The following is a 19,290-nucleotide window of genomic DNA, read 5'->3' as shown; positions in this document are numbered from 1 at the left end:
ACACACAATTATACTGCAGCCTGTAAAAAATTAATAAGTGTTTCCATGTCACGATCGTGCACTCACTTGAGCACTTCGATGTAGCCTTTCGCCGCGGCTACGTGCAGCGGCGTGGCCTTAGTGTTGGGATGCGGCACCAGCGATCCGCTTCCTGCCAAAGCGGCCGTGGCGTCCTGCATCATCACTCGCTCCTCCTCTCTCCTCGCCTGCTCCACGTCCACACCTGACAGACGCACAGGGGTGCAGCGGAGAGCCTGGGTTATAGTGTGCATTATATGCTCTGTGTGGTCAAAAGTTTGTGGACACCCGACCTTAAGATCCCTACGCGCTTTTTTTTGTATGACGGGTCATTTCGGGTTGCTAGTTTTCCAATTCAGACGAAACACAATGAGGCCGAGGGCGTGAAAACTTCCAAAACACTTCCTTCCTCCTGATTGAACATTTTAGGAGGAAATGAGGTTCACAAACTTTGCACTTTGTATGTGAAGAGCTCTTCTGTCTTATTCTCATTCAAAGATATATTTTATAGTTTAGATATAAAACTATGTACATTTTTATCCCAATTTTTATACTTAAAGTTAAACTTTATACTATTATTCTACTTTTTATTATTTATATTTTTATTTACTCGATCTTTTTATATTCTATTTACATGTTGGACAGATGTAATATGCATTTCACTACATGTCGTACTCGGTATTAATGTGTGTGACATTAAATTAGATTTGCTTCTGCAGAGTGTATCAAGTGTATATAGTATACTATAGCATAGAGGGTATAAAGTGAAAGTTCCTAATGAACCACGTCCAATATGAAACTAAATTAGTAGAAATTTCCCCACTGTGGGATAAATAAAGGTATGTTTTATACGAGTTTCCTAATGAAACAGATGTATGAACAGATGAACAGTTAAACAGATGTATAAACGGATGAACAGTTAAGTAAAACATTAGAAAATAAACAACAACAACAACAAAAAACCTGGATTACCTAAATGGGGTCACTAATATATTTTTTATTTATTTATTCAAATTGATCAATTTCATTCGTGCCTATTTAATTAAGTACTCAATTTAATTATATACAATAATAATAATAATAAAGGGGGAGTGGTGGCTCCAGCGGTTAAGGCACTGGGTTGCCGATCGGAAGGTCTGGGGTTCAAGCCCGGGTATCGCCAAGCTGCCACTCTTGGGCCCTTGAGCAAGGCCCTTAACCCTCTATGCTCCGGGGGTCCCTTACGAGGGAAATATCAAGGTCCGTGACGTCGGAGTGACGTGGGGCCGCCTTCCCGTGGGCTCACCACCTGCAGGAGGGACCGTAAGGGACGGTGCTATGAGGATTAGGCAGCAGTCGGAGGCGGGGGCCTGCTTAGACTGCTGCCCCCGCGACCCGAATTACGGATAAGCGGGAGAAAACGAATGAATGAATGAATGAATAATAATAATAATAATAAACTGTATTGCTTTCATTTAATTTTTTTTATTTTTGATAATGATTCGTTCTATTTTAACTTTTATAAATAATTTTTTTATCTAAACCAAACCGGCCTTTTATTTAAAATTGCTTTAAAATAAAAAAGTAAAGAGTTGATGCTAATAATAATAAACGACAAGCAATTTTTACGTATGTTTTGCATTTCTTCCTACCGAACTGTGAATATCGTGTACCGTTTATATAATATAAGGAGTAAATATGACTCGGTGTTATGTTGTATATTGTGATTTCTGAGATCATTTTATTCTCTCTCATGACTGTAAACCGAGTATGAAATACTGTACTATGATCTCTAATTATACAATCCACAAGCACTCAAAGGAAATTTGATCGGTCCCGATTTTTCCAGTTGCTGATCTACAAATGATCAATTTGATTTGGGAATTAACTCTAGGCTCACCCCATAATTCTGAACACTGGTCCCATAGAATAAGAAGACTATAATATCGGCAACATGAGCAAATAATTCCAGCACACCGATTCATTTACAACTTCCTCTTCAGCTCTAATGAGGACAATCAAATTACGAACGTTGCCTCTGCGTTTCCGCCTTCTTCTAACGTATGTTTGATACTATAAATCTCGTAACACAATAAACCTGTAACACAAAAGACTATCTTTCAGAAACCCAACACAGACCTTCAACCGTAGTATCCGCTTTTTTCCCCCTTCATCCCGCTGTTGTCATTTCTATTACTTATTGCATGCGTGTTTATTATAAAGGCTCTCCTTCGCTCACTCAATTTGTTCACTCGGTGCTTTTATCCTCCGTTCCCCTCCTCACCCTGTTTTTTGATCTCTGCCTTCAACAGCCTTTCCATGGCGTCATCTGTGGCCACATCCAAAGGAAGTTCCCCCTCGCTGTTCACCGCTCCTACCTGTGCGCCATGCTCGATCAGGTACCTGCAACACGGACACATCGTACAAGGTTCCAAGGGCTGAACAGTACAGTACAGGAAATCAAGCAACAACACCAACACACACCAACACACCAACACACCAACACACACACACACACACCAACACACACACACACACCAACACACACACCAACACACACAAAAATATTTTCTTAATTTTGCCAGACTTTAATATATTCAATTCCTAACAATAGTCATTAGGAGGCATTTTTATCAAAGTTTCTAATAAAACCAAACCTTGTTAAACCTAATGCTTACATCAAACCAAAGGTTTACATGTACAGTATTTTTATTTGTTTAAATCTTTCTATTATTTTATATAAACCTTTGTACCGTAATGATCGGCGATTCAGTGTCGCTGCATTTACTGTTTTTCACAGTTACTGTGTCTACTGTGTTCTCGTCTCATGTTTTTTATTTCCCCACTAAACGCTGCACTTTGTGATGTCAGTTAAGGGTTCGGTGTAGGTCTGTGTTTCTTTTGTTAAATCATGTCGTTTGAAGTAGCATCTTGTTCCTGAGGGAACGTTGTTTCGTTTACTGTATACTGCACTGTAAATGGTTGGAATGACAATAAAGCCTACTTGACTTGACACGACTTGAAAAGCAATACACCTATTTGTGTCAGGCCGAAACAATGCATCGTTACGGGTAACACCCTGTGTTTCGTTGGCACCATTCGAAATCGAGCCAAAGTGCAGAACCCTTGATAAATACACCGGGTGTGCATCAATCAACCCTTTCACGCCTCAGTACATCTTCACACCCTCTCATTAAATATCTTATGCACTAGAATAATATTTCAAGCATGGACACACCCCTATTATTCAACACATAACACAAATGACACGGACGTCGGCTACTTGCCATCAACCTCGGCAGACGTGTACGGATCGCTGCTTGCTAGCAGACACATACGGATCACTGCTTGCTAGCCAATGCTATGCTTTCATACAAGTGAACAACATAAACAAATCTCTCACTGGCTGGACTGTGAACAAATATATTAGATGCAGGTATATAAAATATCCCTGGTACTGCTCACTGCTGAATACACGATATGGACAAAAGTTTTGAGACACCTGACTTTCCCAGCCCTATGTACTATACATCTTCTCCAAACACAAAAGTTGGAGGCTCTTTGTATGCATTAGCATAGAAGATATGCTTTACATGATTTGGGGTGGAAGATCGTGAGTGGCCTGCTATATAGACCTTGACCTTAATGAATGATGAATGAATTAGAATGGTAACTGCACACCAGACCTCTTTACCCTACTGAGTTTACTAACACCCTTGTGGCTGAATAAATACAAATCGCAACGAGCACACTCCAAAATCTAGAGGAACATCTTCCTGGGAAAGTGGAGGTGATAAATTTGGACTTAGACGATAAAAAAAAAAATTAGGTGTCTACAAACTTTTGTTCATATAGAGTAGCTAGATTTAAATGTCTTGCCAGACAAGGACAAAGAAACTGTCAAACTGATTAATTTAGCTTTTCCAGCAAAAGTGACCGTTTACCATCCAGCAATGTGATTTTCTACCTTTGTGCTGGTTTGGTACATCACTATTTTCTTATATAATTACCTAGAAAACATACCCTATGAGATTTTTGTGCACAGGAGATGCCCGAATTTGGTTTATCATGCAGGTAGTTTAGTGTGAGGGTGAAATTATTGTAAGTTAAATAGGAATGGAAAAAAAAAACCCACAAACACAAATAGCACATGATTCCTACTGCACTTAAGGCTAACCTGTATTTCCTCCACATATTTGTTCCTCTTGTTTCCACACACACACACACACAGACTAACTTAGTGATCTGGATGAAACCACAGGATGCTGCTGCATGGAGGGGCGTCCAGCCCTCGTTGTCCCCTCGGTTCACATTGCTACCGCTCTCCACGAGGAACTGCACCATCTCTGCGTTCTCGTCGATGCAGGCCTGGAGAAACAAGGACATGGAATGTGCGTTTACATATCAGCTGACATACATTTCTATATGCGAGGTGATATCAAAAAGGTTCAAAATTACACGCCAAACAAATGGCAGCGGACTTTGTCCTCTTTCAGAAGATGAAAATCTGGCTCAAAGGTCACCATGTTTGACACCATTACAGAGATCTGAGATTTTTGAAGGTGAAAGAGTGGAAACGTAGATAAATAATGTCATTTCTTGTAAACCGAGCTAATCTTGAAATCTTCCGATACCACCTCACACACACACACACACACACACACACACACACACACACACACACACACACACACACACACACACACACACACACACACACACGTTATAAATATAAATATATACAATTTATATTACACAAATACTTTTAATTAACAAAGAAAAAAGTACTTCTTATCCGATTACTTGTTGGAATAATAAATAATCGATAGCAATAGCTCATTATATATATATATATATATATATATATATATATATATATATATATATATATATATATATATATAAAAAATAAAACCCTATTTTTGGTCCTATTTTCTGGTGATTGCACATAAATTGCACACCACTTGTGCAATACCAATACGTTTCACACCAAGTATTTCTCTGCACCAATACAGCTCCATGATCCACACATCCATGCTACATGACTTGGTTCTTGGTGCTTTTTCTGAAATGTGCGTTATTGCTGCACGTGTAAGACTGTAGACTGTGTAAACTGAACTTCAATTAAAAAAAAAACCTCTTTGGGGTGCTTTTCTGCAGGTTAAACTGGTTCGTCGTGTTTTCAAGATGTTGTCTTTGCATATTTTGCAAACAAACGCCGTTTGTGCTACGCTTCAAGACCGCCGTGCTGAGAAACAAATTAAGGAACTGCCTACTCTTAGGTATCAGAGTACAGTCTGTTTGGATCCTTTATGGTCTCACCCACCTCTTGCCTAAAACGTCATGCTGCATGAACCTTTCCGGTTATAAAAGTAAAAAAAAGAAGAAAAAAAGTGTACTTTGTTGGAAGTTATGCCGTGTTAGTTTCCTCTGGTGCACGAGAAGAGTTCTGTGTTGAGAGGCAACAGTCATGGCACCGAGAATTCATTTAGTGCACAGTGAGGAGGCGACACAATATTTAACACAATGAGGGGTAAAGTGGTTAGGGTTCAGGGTTACTGATCGGAATGTTAGAGGTTCAAGCACCAGTATCGCCAAGCAGCCTTTCTTGGGCCCTTGAGCAAGGCCCTTGACTCTCTGTGCTCCAGGGGTGCTGTATCATGGCTGACCCCAGCATCCTAACATCGGTGGGGAAGGAAAAAAAAAAAAAAAAAAAGAATTGCACTGTTCTGTAATAAGGGTTGCAAAATTACAAAAAATTTTAACACTGGAATTAAAGGGAATAAACTGGGATTTTACCAAATTGCAGGTTAGCCTATATCAGATAACCTAAATGTAGTTGGAAAAAATCTTGCAGGATAATCTTAGGTAATATAACCATGCACACAGCACATTTACTGCAGGGCTGCTGAGGCCACGCCCCCTACATGCACTGTGCATTCCTCCATTACATAACGCACATAATTGTTAAATCCTGCACACAAAATAATGTCCATATTGGTGAGCATTTTCTTAAAATACATTTATATTACATAAAACTTTGTGCTGTGTGTAAGCTGCTGTACTAATAAACTAACAATTAAATCAAAGACAGAAATGTCATTGTTTAAATTGTATTAGTTTGCATATTACAGTTTATGTACATTTCCCCAAATTTCTAAATATTCAAAGAAATTCCCGGTTTTCCAACTTGGAATATAATCCAAATTCCCCAGACGAAATTCCGATAAAAAGTTCCCAAAACCTTTCTGGAACCCTAGCTGTAATGTACATGTGACCATGGAGTGTCAGTAATTGTTTGGAACCAGTGTGAGCTTGTGTAGAACCACTTTACCTCACACAAGTAGGAAAACTGAGCACCAATGCACAAAGCATTTGTGAGGAACGTGTCTACAGAGAGCTTTTAGAAGCACAAAATAACGTTCATGCGATTATAGAAATCTTCAATACTATACAAACATGCAATATAACAACGTGTGGCATTACAGAGAGAGAGAGAGAGAGAGAGGCATTACACATATGGAGGATATAAACCATTTTACTAAAGCAAGAAACCCATTTAAGACCACTCCAAACCTCAACACTAAAACTGCAACTGTGCCACCTACATAATCTGGAGCAGTTTAGAATCAATATTTGTCTAATAACATGACAAAAACAATAAAATCTAATAAAATACAACCTACTCGCCAGAGATGCAAACTCATAATTTGCACCGCTCTTTAGAGGCTGTAAGCCAGTGGTACCGCTCATATCCACTGGTCTGAAAGTGGTGAACAAACCCTTTCTCAGGGTAGAGACACGCTAGCGTAGAGAAACTTTGGGGTTGGCCGACCTCTCCTCACGAAGTCTAGCTTTTCTTGAAAATGTATTTTTAAGTATGTCCGAGACCAAATCAATTACACTTCCTCTGTAGGAGTAAAAACATCCGCTGTATTAATGTGTGCAGCGATCCAGACGTGTTTTGCCAGTCGAACTTGGCTGTAACAGTTTCCCTCTGACCAACCAATCAGAGGATGGGAAAATGCTGACGCTATTCTGGGCCAGCTAGCGAATTTTAAATCTGATTGGTTGAAGAAACAGATTTATTTCTTATAGAGACTAAGGTAAAAAAAAAAAACAGCAGTACTGACTTTGAAGGCTCTGGGCAGATTAGATTGACATGGCAGCACATAGAGGCTGAAATCTGATTGGACATCTAACATCCACATGCATGTACTGGAAGCGGTGCAGCTAAGAGAAACGCTATGTAATGAAGAGGAGAAAGTGTTGGGAATAAATTAATAAAATTTTATGTAAAATCCACTAATGACAGCTTCTAATACATACATACATGCATGCATATAGGGCTGTAACAATTCCTTGAGTAACTCGAAGTAATCAATGGAATAATCGTTAAAATACTTGATTACTAAAATAATCGATAGCAGCAGCCCTACATACATATATATATATATACACACAAACATACATATGAAATGTGGGTGAGTTTGCTATATATAGCAAACAGCTATAGATTCGTCTTCTTAGGTGACAGACATGGAACCCAATATGGTCTTTAGCTGTGTTAGCCCATTTACCTAAAGCTTCAGGCTCAGCTGTGGGTTTTTGTGATTGCTGAGGTGCTTTAATCAACACTTTAATAAACTTTTTAATTAACAAAGACAATTTCTCATTGTTTTTTCGCACCATTTTCTGTTGAGACTGGTCTGTGTGAAAATACAAGGTTTTTGAAATACACAAATCAGCCCACTGGAACCTACAACCAAGGTTTTCCCTTCTTCTGATGTTTCGTTTGAACAGTAACTGAAGCACTTGACCAGTATCTGTATTATGCAGTGTGCTGCTGCCACATGATTTGCTGACTGGATAATATTATTATATTAATGACCTCCCAAATTCACATTTGCACAGGACAAGCCAATGAGCATGCTCACAATAACTGCCATGTCTAGGAAATTTGAAGAGAAAAGAAAAAAGGAAAGAAAAAAAAAACCACCACGTGATCAGGTGCTGAAAAAAAAAGCATTCCTCACACCCTTACACCACCACCACCACCAGCTAAGGTTACCACCAATGTTAAGGCAGGATGGGCCTCGTAATACCATCCAAAAACAATCATAGTATTGTTGCTGACCATGTGCATCCCTTATGGCCACAATTGGACTTAAATTAGCTACAGCCACATCAGTGATCCCAAACCGGTTCCATGAATACGTCTGTAAGTTCAGCATACTTCAAGAGCCGCCCCAGTCACTAGATCTGAATCCAGCAGAGCATCTGCGAGACGTGTTGGAACGGAAGAATTCATGGCATGAATGTGATGACAAATCTCCAGTAATGCTGTTATGCAATCCTGTCAAACATAGACTATAAACCAGAATGAAAGAATCATGCCAGGAGGACCTTAGGCAGTTCGGATAGCAAAAAAGGGAAAGACGGAGGGGTGTCCCACCTAGAACTAGTACAGTGTTCCTAGTAAAGTAGATTTATCCCCATTAGGGATGGTAAGATTCACGAATTTGCATCGGCGCATCGTCATAAAAGCGATATGTTTGTGCATCGAATACAAGCTGGCATTTGTATCGTGATGCATCATTTTTAGCATATTTGCATCGGTAAAAACTATTTATTTATATAAAGGGGTTGAATTTAAGATTATAAATGATGTACTGCAACTTCAAATAATATCTGGAGATAATACAGCGAGAACAGTGGCGAAAGAACAGTGTGTGTGTGTGTGTGTGTGGGAGTTGTAAAAGTGTAGAGAGAGAGAAATGAGATGATGTAGGAGTTTCACCTCCTAATGCTCAGTAAACCAAGTGCTGTGATCTCTCGAGCTTCTTGTCCATGTCCTGACTGCAGTGGTAATAAACCGATCGGCAGAACAAAGACAAAAAAAAAAAAAAACCACACAGACGTACCCTAGCATACAACAAAACATGCGTTATTTATATATTTTATGCATAGCATTCCACATTTAGTCCCAATTTGCTCTTATAATTCCCTCCACTCTCCTGGGAAGATGTTTCACTAGATTTTCAAGTGTGTTTGTGAACACCTTTTGTTCAGCAGCCAAAAATAGGTGTTAGTAAAGTCAGGTACTGATGTAGTTGAGGTGAGGAGGCCTGGAGTGCAGTCAGTTTCTCAATTAATCCCAAAGGATTCAGTAGGAATGAGATTAGTGATCTATAGCAAGAAATTCAAGATCCTCCTGGAGGAACAGGAACAGGTTTGGAACGCCAATTGAAGTTTTATTATACTGCACCCCAAGTCATTCTTTAAAAATGTGTACCTCCAGCTTTGTGGTAACAGTTTCAAGAAAAACCACATATTGCATGAAAAATCTGGTGTCCCAATACTTTTGTCCATGTGTATATATAATGATTAAAAGATGCTTTATACTTTTATTATTTAGGAAGTGACCAATAATTTGCAAACAATATTTTATATGTAGATTGATTCTCCAGGTGCGTTCAATCAGCAACCTAGAATACAGATTGACATGGCAGAGGTAGAGCTGCATCTTCCTGGATACAGAACTGTAAAAGAACATCTGGTTTTATTCAATATATATATAATTTTTTTTGCACTATACAGGCCCGTTTGTGAAAGGGCAATGCGTTAGAAGGCACTTGAGTAAACTGATGATTTGCTGTCTGTCTGGAGAAATACAAATAAAAGTGAACTATTTGTACCATATTGAATTGCATAGCATAATATTTACCATTGCATTGAATCGCATCGTGTTGGACACTATTGTAATATCGATGAATTGTATCGTATCGGTAGCTGCTTCATATGCATCTTGAACGCATCGTGTCGTTGTCTGTGAATCGCATCGGCCTCAGTTACGGAAATGTGCATCTCTAATCCCCATGACTCCAGTGCAGCTCTGCATGGCTGTTTATAGAACTGTAATACTTGTATTTATACAAAATCTTGAATTTACTGGAAATTTACCCTCAAAGCTCTCATTAATACTTACCTAATGCCTGATTAGTCTGTACGCATTTTCTTTCCCAGACTAAATGACACCGTGCCTCGTATCTCTCTGCGAGTGGGTCTGGCTTTTACTCCGTTGATTAGGTCATCTTGTTGCACCGCAACCTTTCCAAAATATTTGCCTAACACTCGCTGATATAAACACACAATGATTTGCATTTTCTTTGTCCGGGCTTGTGCTATTTGACCAATGAACTCGGAGGCATTTCTAAGAAATGTGCAAGCTAGCAAAAGTATGTGGACACCTGATGTTTCGGGTGTACATTATATACACAAGGGAATTTGAGGTGTACCTTAGAGGTGCATTCATCTAGTAGTCTTGTCCATAAACAGTAAACAAACAAACAAATACACAAAAATAAATTCAGGCCATTTATGGGACTTGGTGGATGCCCTTATCCCTTATATTACCTTGATATGGGGTTAGAGGCCTTGCTCAGGGGCGCAGGATAGTGTGGAAGAGATGGAAATATTTTAATGGGCAATACAAAATCTATTTATTAATTGGGAGGGCAGACATTTGTACAAGTGCCACTATAGAATTGATATCTCACTGGTAGTGATCGGAAGTTTGTGAGGTCAAATCCAAATAGGCCCCTGAGCAAGGTCTTAACCCTCAGCTGCTCAGTTGTTTGTCAGTCTGTGTGCGAGTTCAAATACAAGGTCATACACTTCACATACGATAGTGATGACATTGCACCGAAGCCTAAAAAAAATTTCAAATGAGACATAGAGACTTTTCCCGACATAAGCGCGTTAACCGTCCTCCTTATCAGGCCGAGGCGAGACTCATGCAAACACACTAATCGAGTGATTAACGTCGTGCAAAACAGGAGTCTGGGAAACTCTGTGTTTTTCCGCTCGTCTAATTCCCCGGAGTCGTCACCACATCCCATCCCCAGCATGAAAAAGGATTCCAAGTTGAAAAATGATAATGTGATGGACATACGAGCTCAGCACAGGCCATTCGTAGAAACGAAAATGCAACTACGAGACAAGGGCAGGATTCGTGGAAACTGGTACTTCCGAGCAGGCTAGACGATCGAGATGGATCTCGAGCGGATGTTCTGCTGTTTCTGTGCTTCCTGTTTAGTGCTTTAAAGAGATTTCGATTGCGTGCACACACAGACAGACACACACACACACACACACACACGCGCGCACACCACCACAGGTAATTAAGTCAAAACAGCACTTCTCTCTGTCCTTTTTAAGGTCAATGGGTTTTTTACAGTCAATGAGATACACTGAGACAGAGATGAACAAATACCATGGATTAAAAAAAAAAAAGATTTTTTTTACAGCATATGCCTTCAAATATGTAAGATGGAAATAAAAAATATATTCATTAATAAATATGATATAATTAATAAATGCTAAATAATCAATATGATATAGCGCTCTTCGTGCAGCACGCAGTCTTGCATGCAAAATCAAACAGCACGTTGTGTTAGTGATTCGCCTCTAGAGGCCGCTCACGTAATGACAGCAGACTGGAAGCCAGAAAAACCAACGGTATGGATTTTTCAACAATTAATCAGGCGATCTCTAATCACGATACTTTAGGACATTTCCATGGTACATATCAAGCTATGTAATTTATCTAACAAACCTCCTGTACAAATGTTAACTTGAGCGTGAATGTACTTTTCTGTTTTAAAAAAACATAAAAAATAAAAAAAAATCATCTATTCAGTACCAAGTAATTTGTAATTATTAAAAATATCAATTAATAAAAACATTTAAAAAAACACCCACGATACCTCTGCATGTATTTTCTAACCCATTATCATGAGATCATGATTATGGACAAAGATTTGCAGACACCTGACCAAAAGATTTTTGCTTTTTGAACATCCAGTTCCACATTCAGTCCCCATTTGCTGTTATAATATCCTCCACTCTTCTGGGAAGTTGTTCCACTAGATTTTGTGGAATTTTGTAGTAAGATTTATTCAGCCACAAAGGTAAAGTCAGGTACTAAAGTAGGCGAGGTAAAAAAGGCCTGTCAGAGTTCCAATTCATCCCAAAGGTGTTCAGTAGAGTAGAGGTCAGGGTTCTATAGTGTGGCACTCAAGATCTTCCACTTACTCTAACCTATGTAAAGCATATATTCATGGAGCTGGCTTTGTGCACAAGAGCATTGTTATTCTGCAACTGGTTTGTGTGGCTTAGTTCAAGTAAAGGGGAAAATAGTTCAGATAGCTTAGTGCATTTAGGTCTCCAAAGAACCTCAGTTCGAGACTACTACAGTGTGAGGACTGTGCTGAACTCTGCAAAGAGAGAAAGTCTAGTCTGTCCTACCTGGGGCTCCTGGAGAGGTTAAACTGGAGGTTATGCTTCTCTGGCCTCTGTACTTCTATATATAGGGGAGGTGGTAGGTTAGTGGTTAAAGCTTTGGACTTTGAAGTCTGAAGGTCGCGAGTTTAAATTCCAGCGCCGTCAATCTACTGTTCCTGAGCCCCTGAGCAAGGGCCTTTATTCCATAGCTGCTTAGTTGTATGAATGAGAAATCTGGATAAGAGTGTCTGCCAAATGGGATAAATGTAAATGTAACTCTACTGCATCCAAAAGCATCCATACAATTGTGTGCCTCCAAATTAATGACTAGAAAAGTGTCGATCAAAATTTCATTATAATTAAAGACATAAGTCAGAATATTGTAGTGTCAAAATATTGGTGCTGGCATTTAGAAACACAGGACACTGAACAGGAAAAAAGAATTTCCTAAAAGAAAATGATAATTTATTTAAAAAAGGGGACATCAATTGTTTGGTTGATAAGATCTCTAAAATGCATCATCACATGATCACAATACCCATCATACCCGTATGCACAATATCGGCTTTTTATTGTGCCTAGAATATTCTTTGCAGAATTGCAAACAACTGCACGGGGGCATGAGTGGGTCACTCAGAGTGCTTGTTTGAGCAGTGCGTGTGTGCGCGCGTGTGTGTGTGTGTGTGTGTGTGTGTGTGTGTGTGTGTGTGTGTGCGCGAGCACACACGAGTGGCCTTTTACTTTTAACAACAGCCGTTTGTGCTGCCTGAAGAATGTTTTCCATTCTCTCACTTTAAATCCATCCTAAAAAATGACTTTACCTTACTTCTCCACCAAGTACCACACTGGGGGCATAAGGGTTGGAATAGACAGAGAAAATGAATGAGAGACTTTGGAGAGAAGGGATGGAAAGTTAGGAGTGCGTAGTCCTATATTTAATCTTTGTTGCTGGGCAACAAGAAAATAACATGGCACAGAGAAATGGACAGTAAAGAAAAGCAGAGGGGACAAAAGCACCAAGCTAAAGTGCTTTGCACTCACTCACTGAGTCACTCACTCACTGAGTCACTCACTCACTGAGTCACTCACTCACTGAGTCACTCACTCACTGAGTCACTCACTCACTGAGTCACTCACTCACTGAGTCACTCACTCACTGAGTCACTCACTCACTGAGTCACTCACTCACTGAGTCACTCACTCACTGAGTCACTCATTCACTGAGTCACTCATTCACTGAGTCACTCACTCACTGAGTCACTCACTCAGAAGCATCAAGAGACGTACCAGCACCATTTGGATTTCACGTCATGTCAAGTTTTGGACATTGGACCTAATTGAATGTTTAAAGGCTGTGGCATGGAGAAGCTGGTGTTGGATCTATGATAATCTCGAAATGTTGAGCTATTGTACGAGTTGCTCAGTAGCTCCTGGTTCCATAACCTCAAATGACTGTATTAGACTGTAGAAAGGACATTACTAATAATCTGACACTCCGGTGCTCATGGTGGTTCTCACTCTCTGGTGTTTTGTATTGTTTTTAAGATTTAGATTCACACTCTTGATGTCATCCAAATGAGGATGAGTTTCCCTTTTGAGTCTGGTTCCTCTCGAGGAACCTCTAAGGAAGTTTTTTCTTGCTACAGTCACCCAAGGCTGCTCATCAGGGATAAACACACATCACTCCCTTTAATTCTTAATTTCTGTAAAAACTGCTTTGAGACAATGTCCATTGTGAAAAGCGCTATAGAAATAAACTTGAACACACATATATTAGGGGTGTAACGGTACACATATTCGTACAGAACCTTTTCTGTACCGGGCCTTCAGTTCAGTTCACATGTGCGTGTGCATATATGGGAGAAAATCCTGACAATTCCACATATCGAGAAAGTGAATGAATGAAGGATGGAAGGAAGGAATGAAGACATTTGTTAAAGTATGCTGAAATAAGTAGAACAGTCAAGTAGATTATATCTAAAGAAAAATAAATATGAAATGTAAAAAACACACAAACATACACATCTGCATTACCTAAATAGGGTCTAACAAATGTAAAGTATTACATTTTTCCATTTATAACATTTTATTTAATCAATTTAATTTACGGCAATTTAATTCATACAATTAAAATGTGTATTGCATCAGTTCGATTCATTCTACTTTATTTTTAAATATTTTATTTAAATAAAATTTAATTTTTGAAATCGAACAGAACATATCAAATAAAATAAATAGAAAATAAAACTAGTGCTAAAAAAGATCAATTCCCAGTCACAACAAATATCCATTAATATTTACACTTCTTTACACGTCTCATAATCAATAACCGTAGGCGCAGACAAAACGTCTGCAGCGGCTAAATATGGTAACGCTGCCAGCCGCTATGTTCTAAAGGCATCAAGCAAGGGCATGCAAGTTAAATCGTTTCCTCATAGCACCCGTGAGGTTTTCATCTGCTCTTACATTACATAAGAACCACACACATTCATCGATTGAGGGACAAAAAAAGCAATATAGCTGTTATAAAAAAAAAAAAAAAAAAGCTGCTACTGGTATAATGGAGGAATACGATTCTGCACCAGAGGATGAACAGCTTTACATTGGAAGGCTTCTTTCTCCACCCAGGTGCAGGTTCTGCAGGAACTCGAGGCCATTGTTTTGGCTCTGATTCTTCAGAACACTGGGGTTTTAGAAAGGAAACTGAATGATGATGCACTGCAGCTGATCGGCTTTAATTTGAGCGCATTTATTGCTCAGCAAATTACAGCCCTTTTTTTTTTTTATATATAACCCACTGTGCAATATTTGGAAGGCCAGAAGTAACTGGACGATTTTTTTTTTTGTGACGAGTCGCGCCTCTGACTCAGCAGCCCATGTGGGAGAAAGCTCATAAAAGGGCTGGAGTTGGTTCCAGATGTGGCATTTGCATCTGGAGTCTGTTACTCGTCTATGAGACGCGCCAGTATAAATACGGGTCACTGAAAGGATTTTAAATAGAATTAAGAGAGTAAATAAACGGTGCAGTTTGCTATAACTATGCATTAGGTAAGATTTTGTCGAGTCGCTCGCGAGCATTTGTTATGTACGTGGGCTTGACGCTTGAATTTTTGCCCTTGAGGCAACCCTCGAAACCCGCTCGGATCTCCGGCGACCTGTAGACTGTCTGTAAAATGACAGGAGGCCCGTGCAAATGGATTCCAGACCAGAAGTGGTGTGTTTTTTTTTCTTTTACTCATTTACTCAGTGCCGTGTTGCTGAGGTTATAGTTTAAACGAATATTTAAATCTTTAAATATCTTCACAACCATTTATATAGAAAATTGGACTGGAGATTAAGAAAATAACAAATGCAGCGAAGAGTTAAAAATAAAGAAATAATAATAAGATAGTTTGTGTAGGTTGTTTGCATTCGGGTTTTTTTAATACACAAACAACAATGTCACTTCATTTCCTTTTTCGATTTGATTTTAAAAGCGTTAAAACTAGTAAGATTTTTTTTGCCACACAAAAAAAGAAAAGATGTAGGTATTATTTTTTTTATTATTTTTTTAATTATTCGAAATCTTCTAATATGAAATATGATGAATGCACGAGACCATGGTCTTCAACCAGTGGGCCATGGACCACTAACAAACCCTGAATCATTTGATATGTTATTTCCATTTTATTGACTTTTGTTATCTACAGTGTTTTTTGTTTAAAATAAATAAATAAATAAAAAAAACAAACAAACAAACAAACAAAAAAAAAACACTTGTTCCAGTCGCAGTTTTTTCTGTGCATCGATAAATTGCATACCTCTAAATCTGCATTATGGTCAGTGGAGTTCCATTTTCACTATTATAAATTGAATCCAATCTAACATCCGATCCTAACCTGGATGTAAAAGTGAACTTCATTACCGATCTTTTCTTAGGGAGGAATATTCACTCTTGCTAAATGCTTAATAATCTGATACCAACTAGAGCAACATATTCAGAAATCACAGACAAACAAATACTGGGGTTCAGCCATATTGAACACATTTGGGATGAATTGGATCACTGGAACACTGACTGCACCCAAGGCCTCCTCACTTTATCTACATCAGTACCTGATTTTACTTTTACAGCCTTGTGTTAGTAAAGTCACGCAAATCTCCACAAGCAACACTCTAAAATCTAGTGGTACATCTTCGATTATGCTTACAGGTGCTGTGATGGAGATAATTTTTTACTGAAATATATATATTTATATAAAAATCTAAACCTTTAACGCAACACATTTATTTACGGCGTCAAAAAATAAATGCGCCAAGTCTCAAATCAAGCACCAAAATCCACCAATGTACACATCCGGCAATTAAAGCCGTCCGTGTGGAAACATAGCAAAGCTCCGTTTGGTGTCCTGATGATTTATGTAATAAAATAAAAAACACCATAATTACTTTAAAACATTTACAAGAATTGTCTTTATGCTCTAATGTTGAGTTTGGTTTCACTAATAATAAACATACATTTGCATAAAGCAACCTTATTTGTATATGTGTCCATGCACCCATGTTGATGAGAGTATTAAAAACTTAAGTATTCATTTAAGGTACATTTAGAACAGATACAAATGTGTGATTAAGTTGATTAATCGTGAGTTAACTCATGACAATCATGACCTAATATATATAAAAAAAACGGATTAGGACACCTGTGCCATATGTTGGTTTTCCCCAAACCATTACCACAAATTTGGAGGCACACAGATCATGTGATAACATTCAATTTACATTTCACTTAACCTGGGAGACCCAAACTTGTTCCAGCATGGCAATGTTCATATGTATAAATCCAGCTCCATGAAGCTGTTTTGCATGGTTTGGAGTGGAACATCTTAAATGGCCTGCTATAGAGCTCTGACCTCAACCCTATAGAACAATTCTGGGATAATCTGGACTTTACCAACACCCTTGTGCGTGAATGAGCACAAATCTCCAGTGAAAGTTATTATAGCAGGAAATAGGGACTAAATGTGGAATGGGATGTTCAAAAAGCACAAACAAAATGATCAAGAAATTCAACATAGGACTATAGAGAGGGGCAGGGCCTCTAATGTGTCACTGTAGATAGCTGGTTTTTATTTGTATTTTTTTGTTTTATTGTCGTTTTATTTATTTTTATTATAAGGGAAATATGGTCAATTGTATATTTTCTGGGCAATAATCCAGCACATACAAGCAATTTGTGCAAGTTTGAATATTTCGTTAGTTCTCACCCTGTGCCCTAACCATTCCAAACTGGGATTTATAGAGCAGTAGGTTGTCTTCCGCACTGGTACAGCACTCGAGTCTTCCTCGTGTTTACAGAATGCTGCGTTCGAGCGCTGCTTTGCGGATTTTACGCTTTAGGAACTCTCCGCAGGGAAAGTCGGGGCAATTCTGCTTCCCATTATGTTAACTAGATTAGAGAATCCGGCGCAGGCCTGGCTCCAGCTTCCTGTGTGGCAGAATTCCCACCATGTTCATTCATACAACAGCATGGCCAATTAGCGTTTCCTCTCCGAAGCGAACGCGCTCTGGAGCGGCACACACCGAGAACGTTTTGAAGGAGAATTAAAGCTTTACTGGAGATATTCTACTGATGCAATCATTCTTCTCCCTTTCATGATGCTCTGTAGGCTAACGTTTTTACAGCTAGAAGGTTTCTCAGCCGTTTAGTGCTACGACTGATGAGGGATGTGACAGATACAACGTTTTGACATGTCTAGGTTTAAAAAACAAAACAAAACAAAAAACATTTATGCAGCACAATGCTGTCCTGGCTGGGGTTTCGTCTGAGTGTGTGTGTGTGTGAAAAATTTTAAAAAGTACCTAAAAACTCTCCAACTGTTCGTTCATCATTTGTTTTTGTTCTTGTACTGCCCAGAAATTTCTAGCCCAACTCTGCTCAATTCCTGAATCTGTAACAGTTTTAACATTCGAAAAAACATGGACGACTCGATTTTATTTTTTGGAAAGAGTCTCCAATGTGAGTGCTTTGCAGCAGCCGAAGGTAATCAACAAAAACAAAACAAACAAACAAAAAAAAAAACCCACAGCTTGTAGAGTTCCTGAGAAACCACAAAGACTTCCTTTGTGAAAATGTTTCTTCGTCGGAAATCTTAGTCGCAGCGAGCGATAACAGAACACACACTGCATGACCAAAAGTATTAGGACACCAAACGTGTCCATAAGTGGTTCTTCATTGGACTGTTAATCCGAGGGACACGATTGTAATAAATGGACATTCTGTGCCGCTCAGATGAGGATAGGGTTCCTCTTTTTCGGTCTGGATCCTCTCAAGGTTTCTTCCTCATGCCATCTCAGGGAGTTTTTCCTTCCCACTGTCTTGCTTATTAGGGAAAAACTTACAATTATAAAAGAGACAAACATATACAGTCTTTTATTGCCTCTTTATCTGTGGAAAGCCGAGCGACGTACAAAAATTCCTGAGTCTCTATTAAACAATAAATCAACACTGGTTCACTAGATTACGAACTTCAGATACAATCAGCCTAAAACTCTTTTAAAAAGGAATTATAGCACACTTTTTTTTATTTATGCAAAGACAAAACAAACAGGGAAAACATTAAATAAAAAGGAATTGAATAGAAGGCCACATGCACAAAGCGAGCTCTATATGATATGATTTCATGGGCTGAAGTAGAATATTTTGGTTGGCCTTTTAAAAAGCTCGGACCTCATCCCTATTGAACACCTTTGGGATGCATATCGGAACACCGGCTGCCTCCTCCACTTTACGAACACTCGTGGCTGAAAGAGCACAAATCTCCAGTATAAAGTGGAACATCCTCCCAGAAATATGGACATTCACAAACCCAGACGTTTGAGATTAGGATTAGAGGGAATTTTAGAGACTCCTGAAGAAGCCCGTTACAGTAGGAAAGAACACGGGAGCGCGTTTAGATGCTCGTCTCCGTCAGCTGGTGGACATAAGTCATGTTTACATTAGGAGGACTCCTGGGATGCAAACTGTCT

General features: G+C 38.9%; 1 protein-coding gene across 3 annotated transcripts in view; it reads right to left on the bottom strand.

The window, feature by feature from the left end:
• LOC310728583 (protein phosphatase 1 regulatory subunit 12A) overlaps window positions 1-19,290 on the bottom strand; it is a 34,898-nt gene that overhangs the window by 11,511 nt on the left and 4,097 nt on the right. For all 3 annotated transcript variants that reach the window (XR_014534285.1, XM_083546245.1, XM_083546244.1), the window contains exons 2-4: window positions 4,235-4,365; window positions 2,282-2,400; window positions 67-223 (exon numbers count right to left, since the gene is read on the bottom strand). Coding sequence is in view for 2 of the 3 variants with exons in the window: in XM_083546245.1 (XP_083402371.1) it covers window positions 67-223; window positions 2,282-2,400; window positions 4,235-4,365 (407 nt within the window). In the remaining variant the exon portion in view is untranslated. The remainder of the gene's footprint in view (window positions 1-66; window positions 224-2,281; window positions 2,401-4,234; window positions 4,366-19,290) is intronic.

This window comes from Silurus aristotelis (genome assembly GCF_946808225.1).
Source record: "Silurus aristotelis genome assembly, chromosome: 7".
Lineage (NCBI taxonomy): Eukaryota > Metazoa > Chordata > Actinopteri > Siluriformes > Siluridae > Silurus > Silurus aristotelis.
The sequence above is the reverse complement of the archived record's forward strand: the minus strand, read 5'-3'. Positions and strand labels throughout refer to the sequence as shown.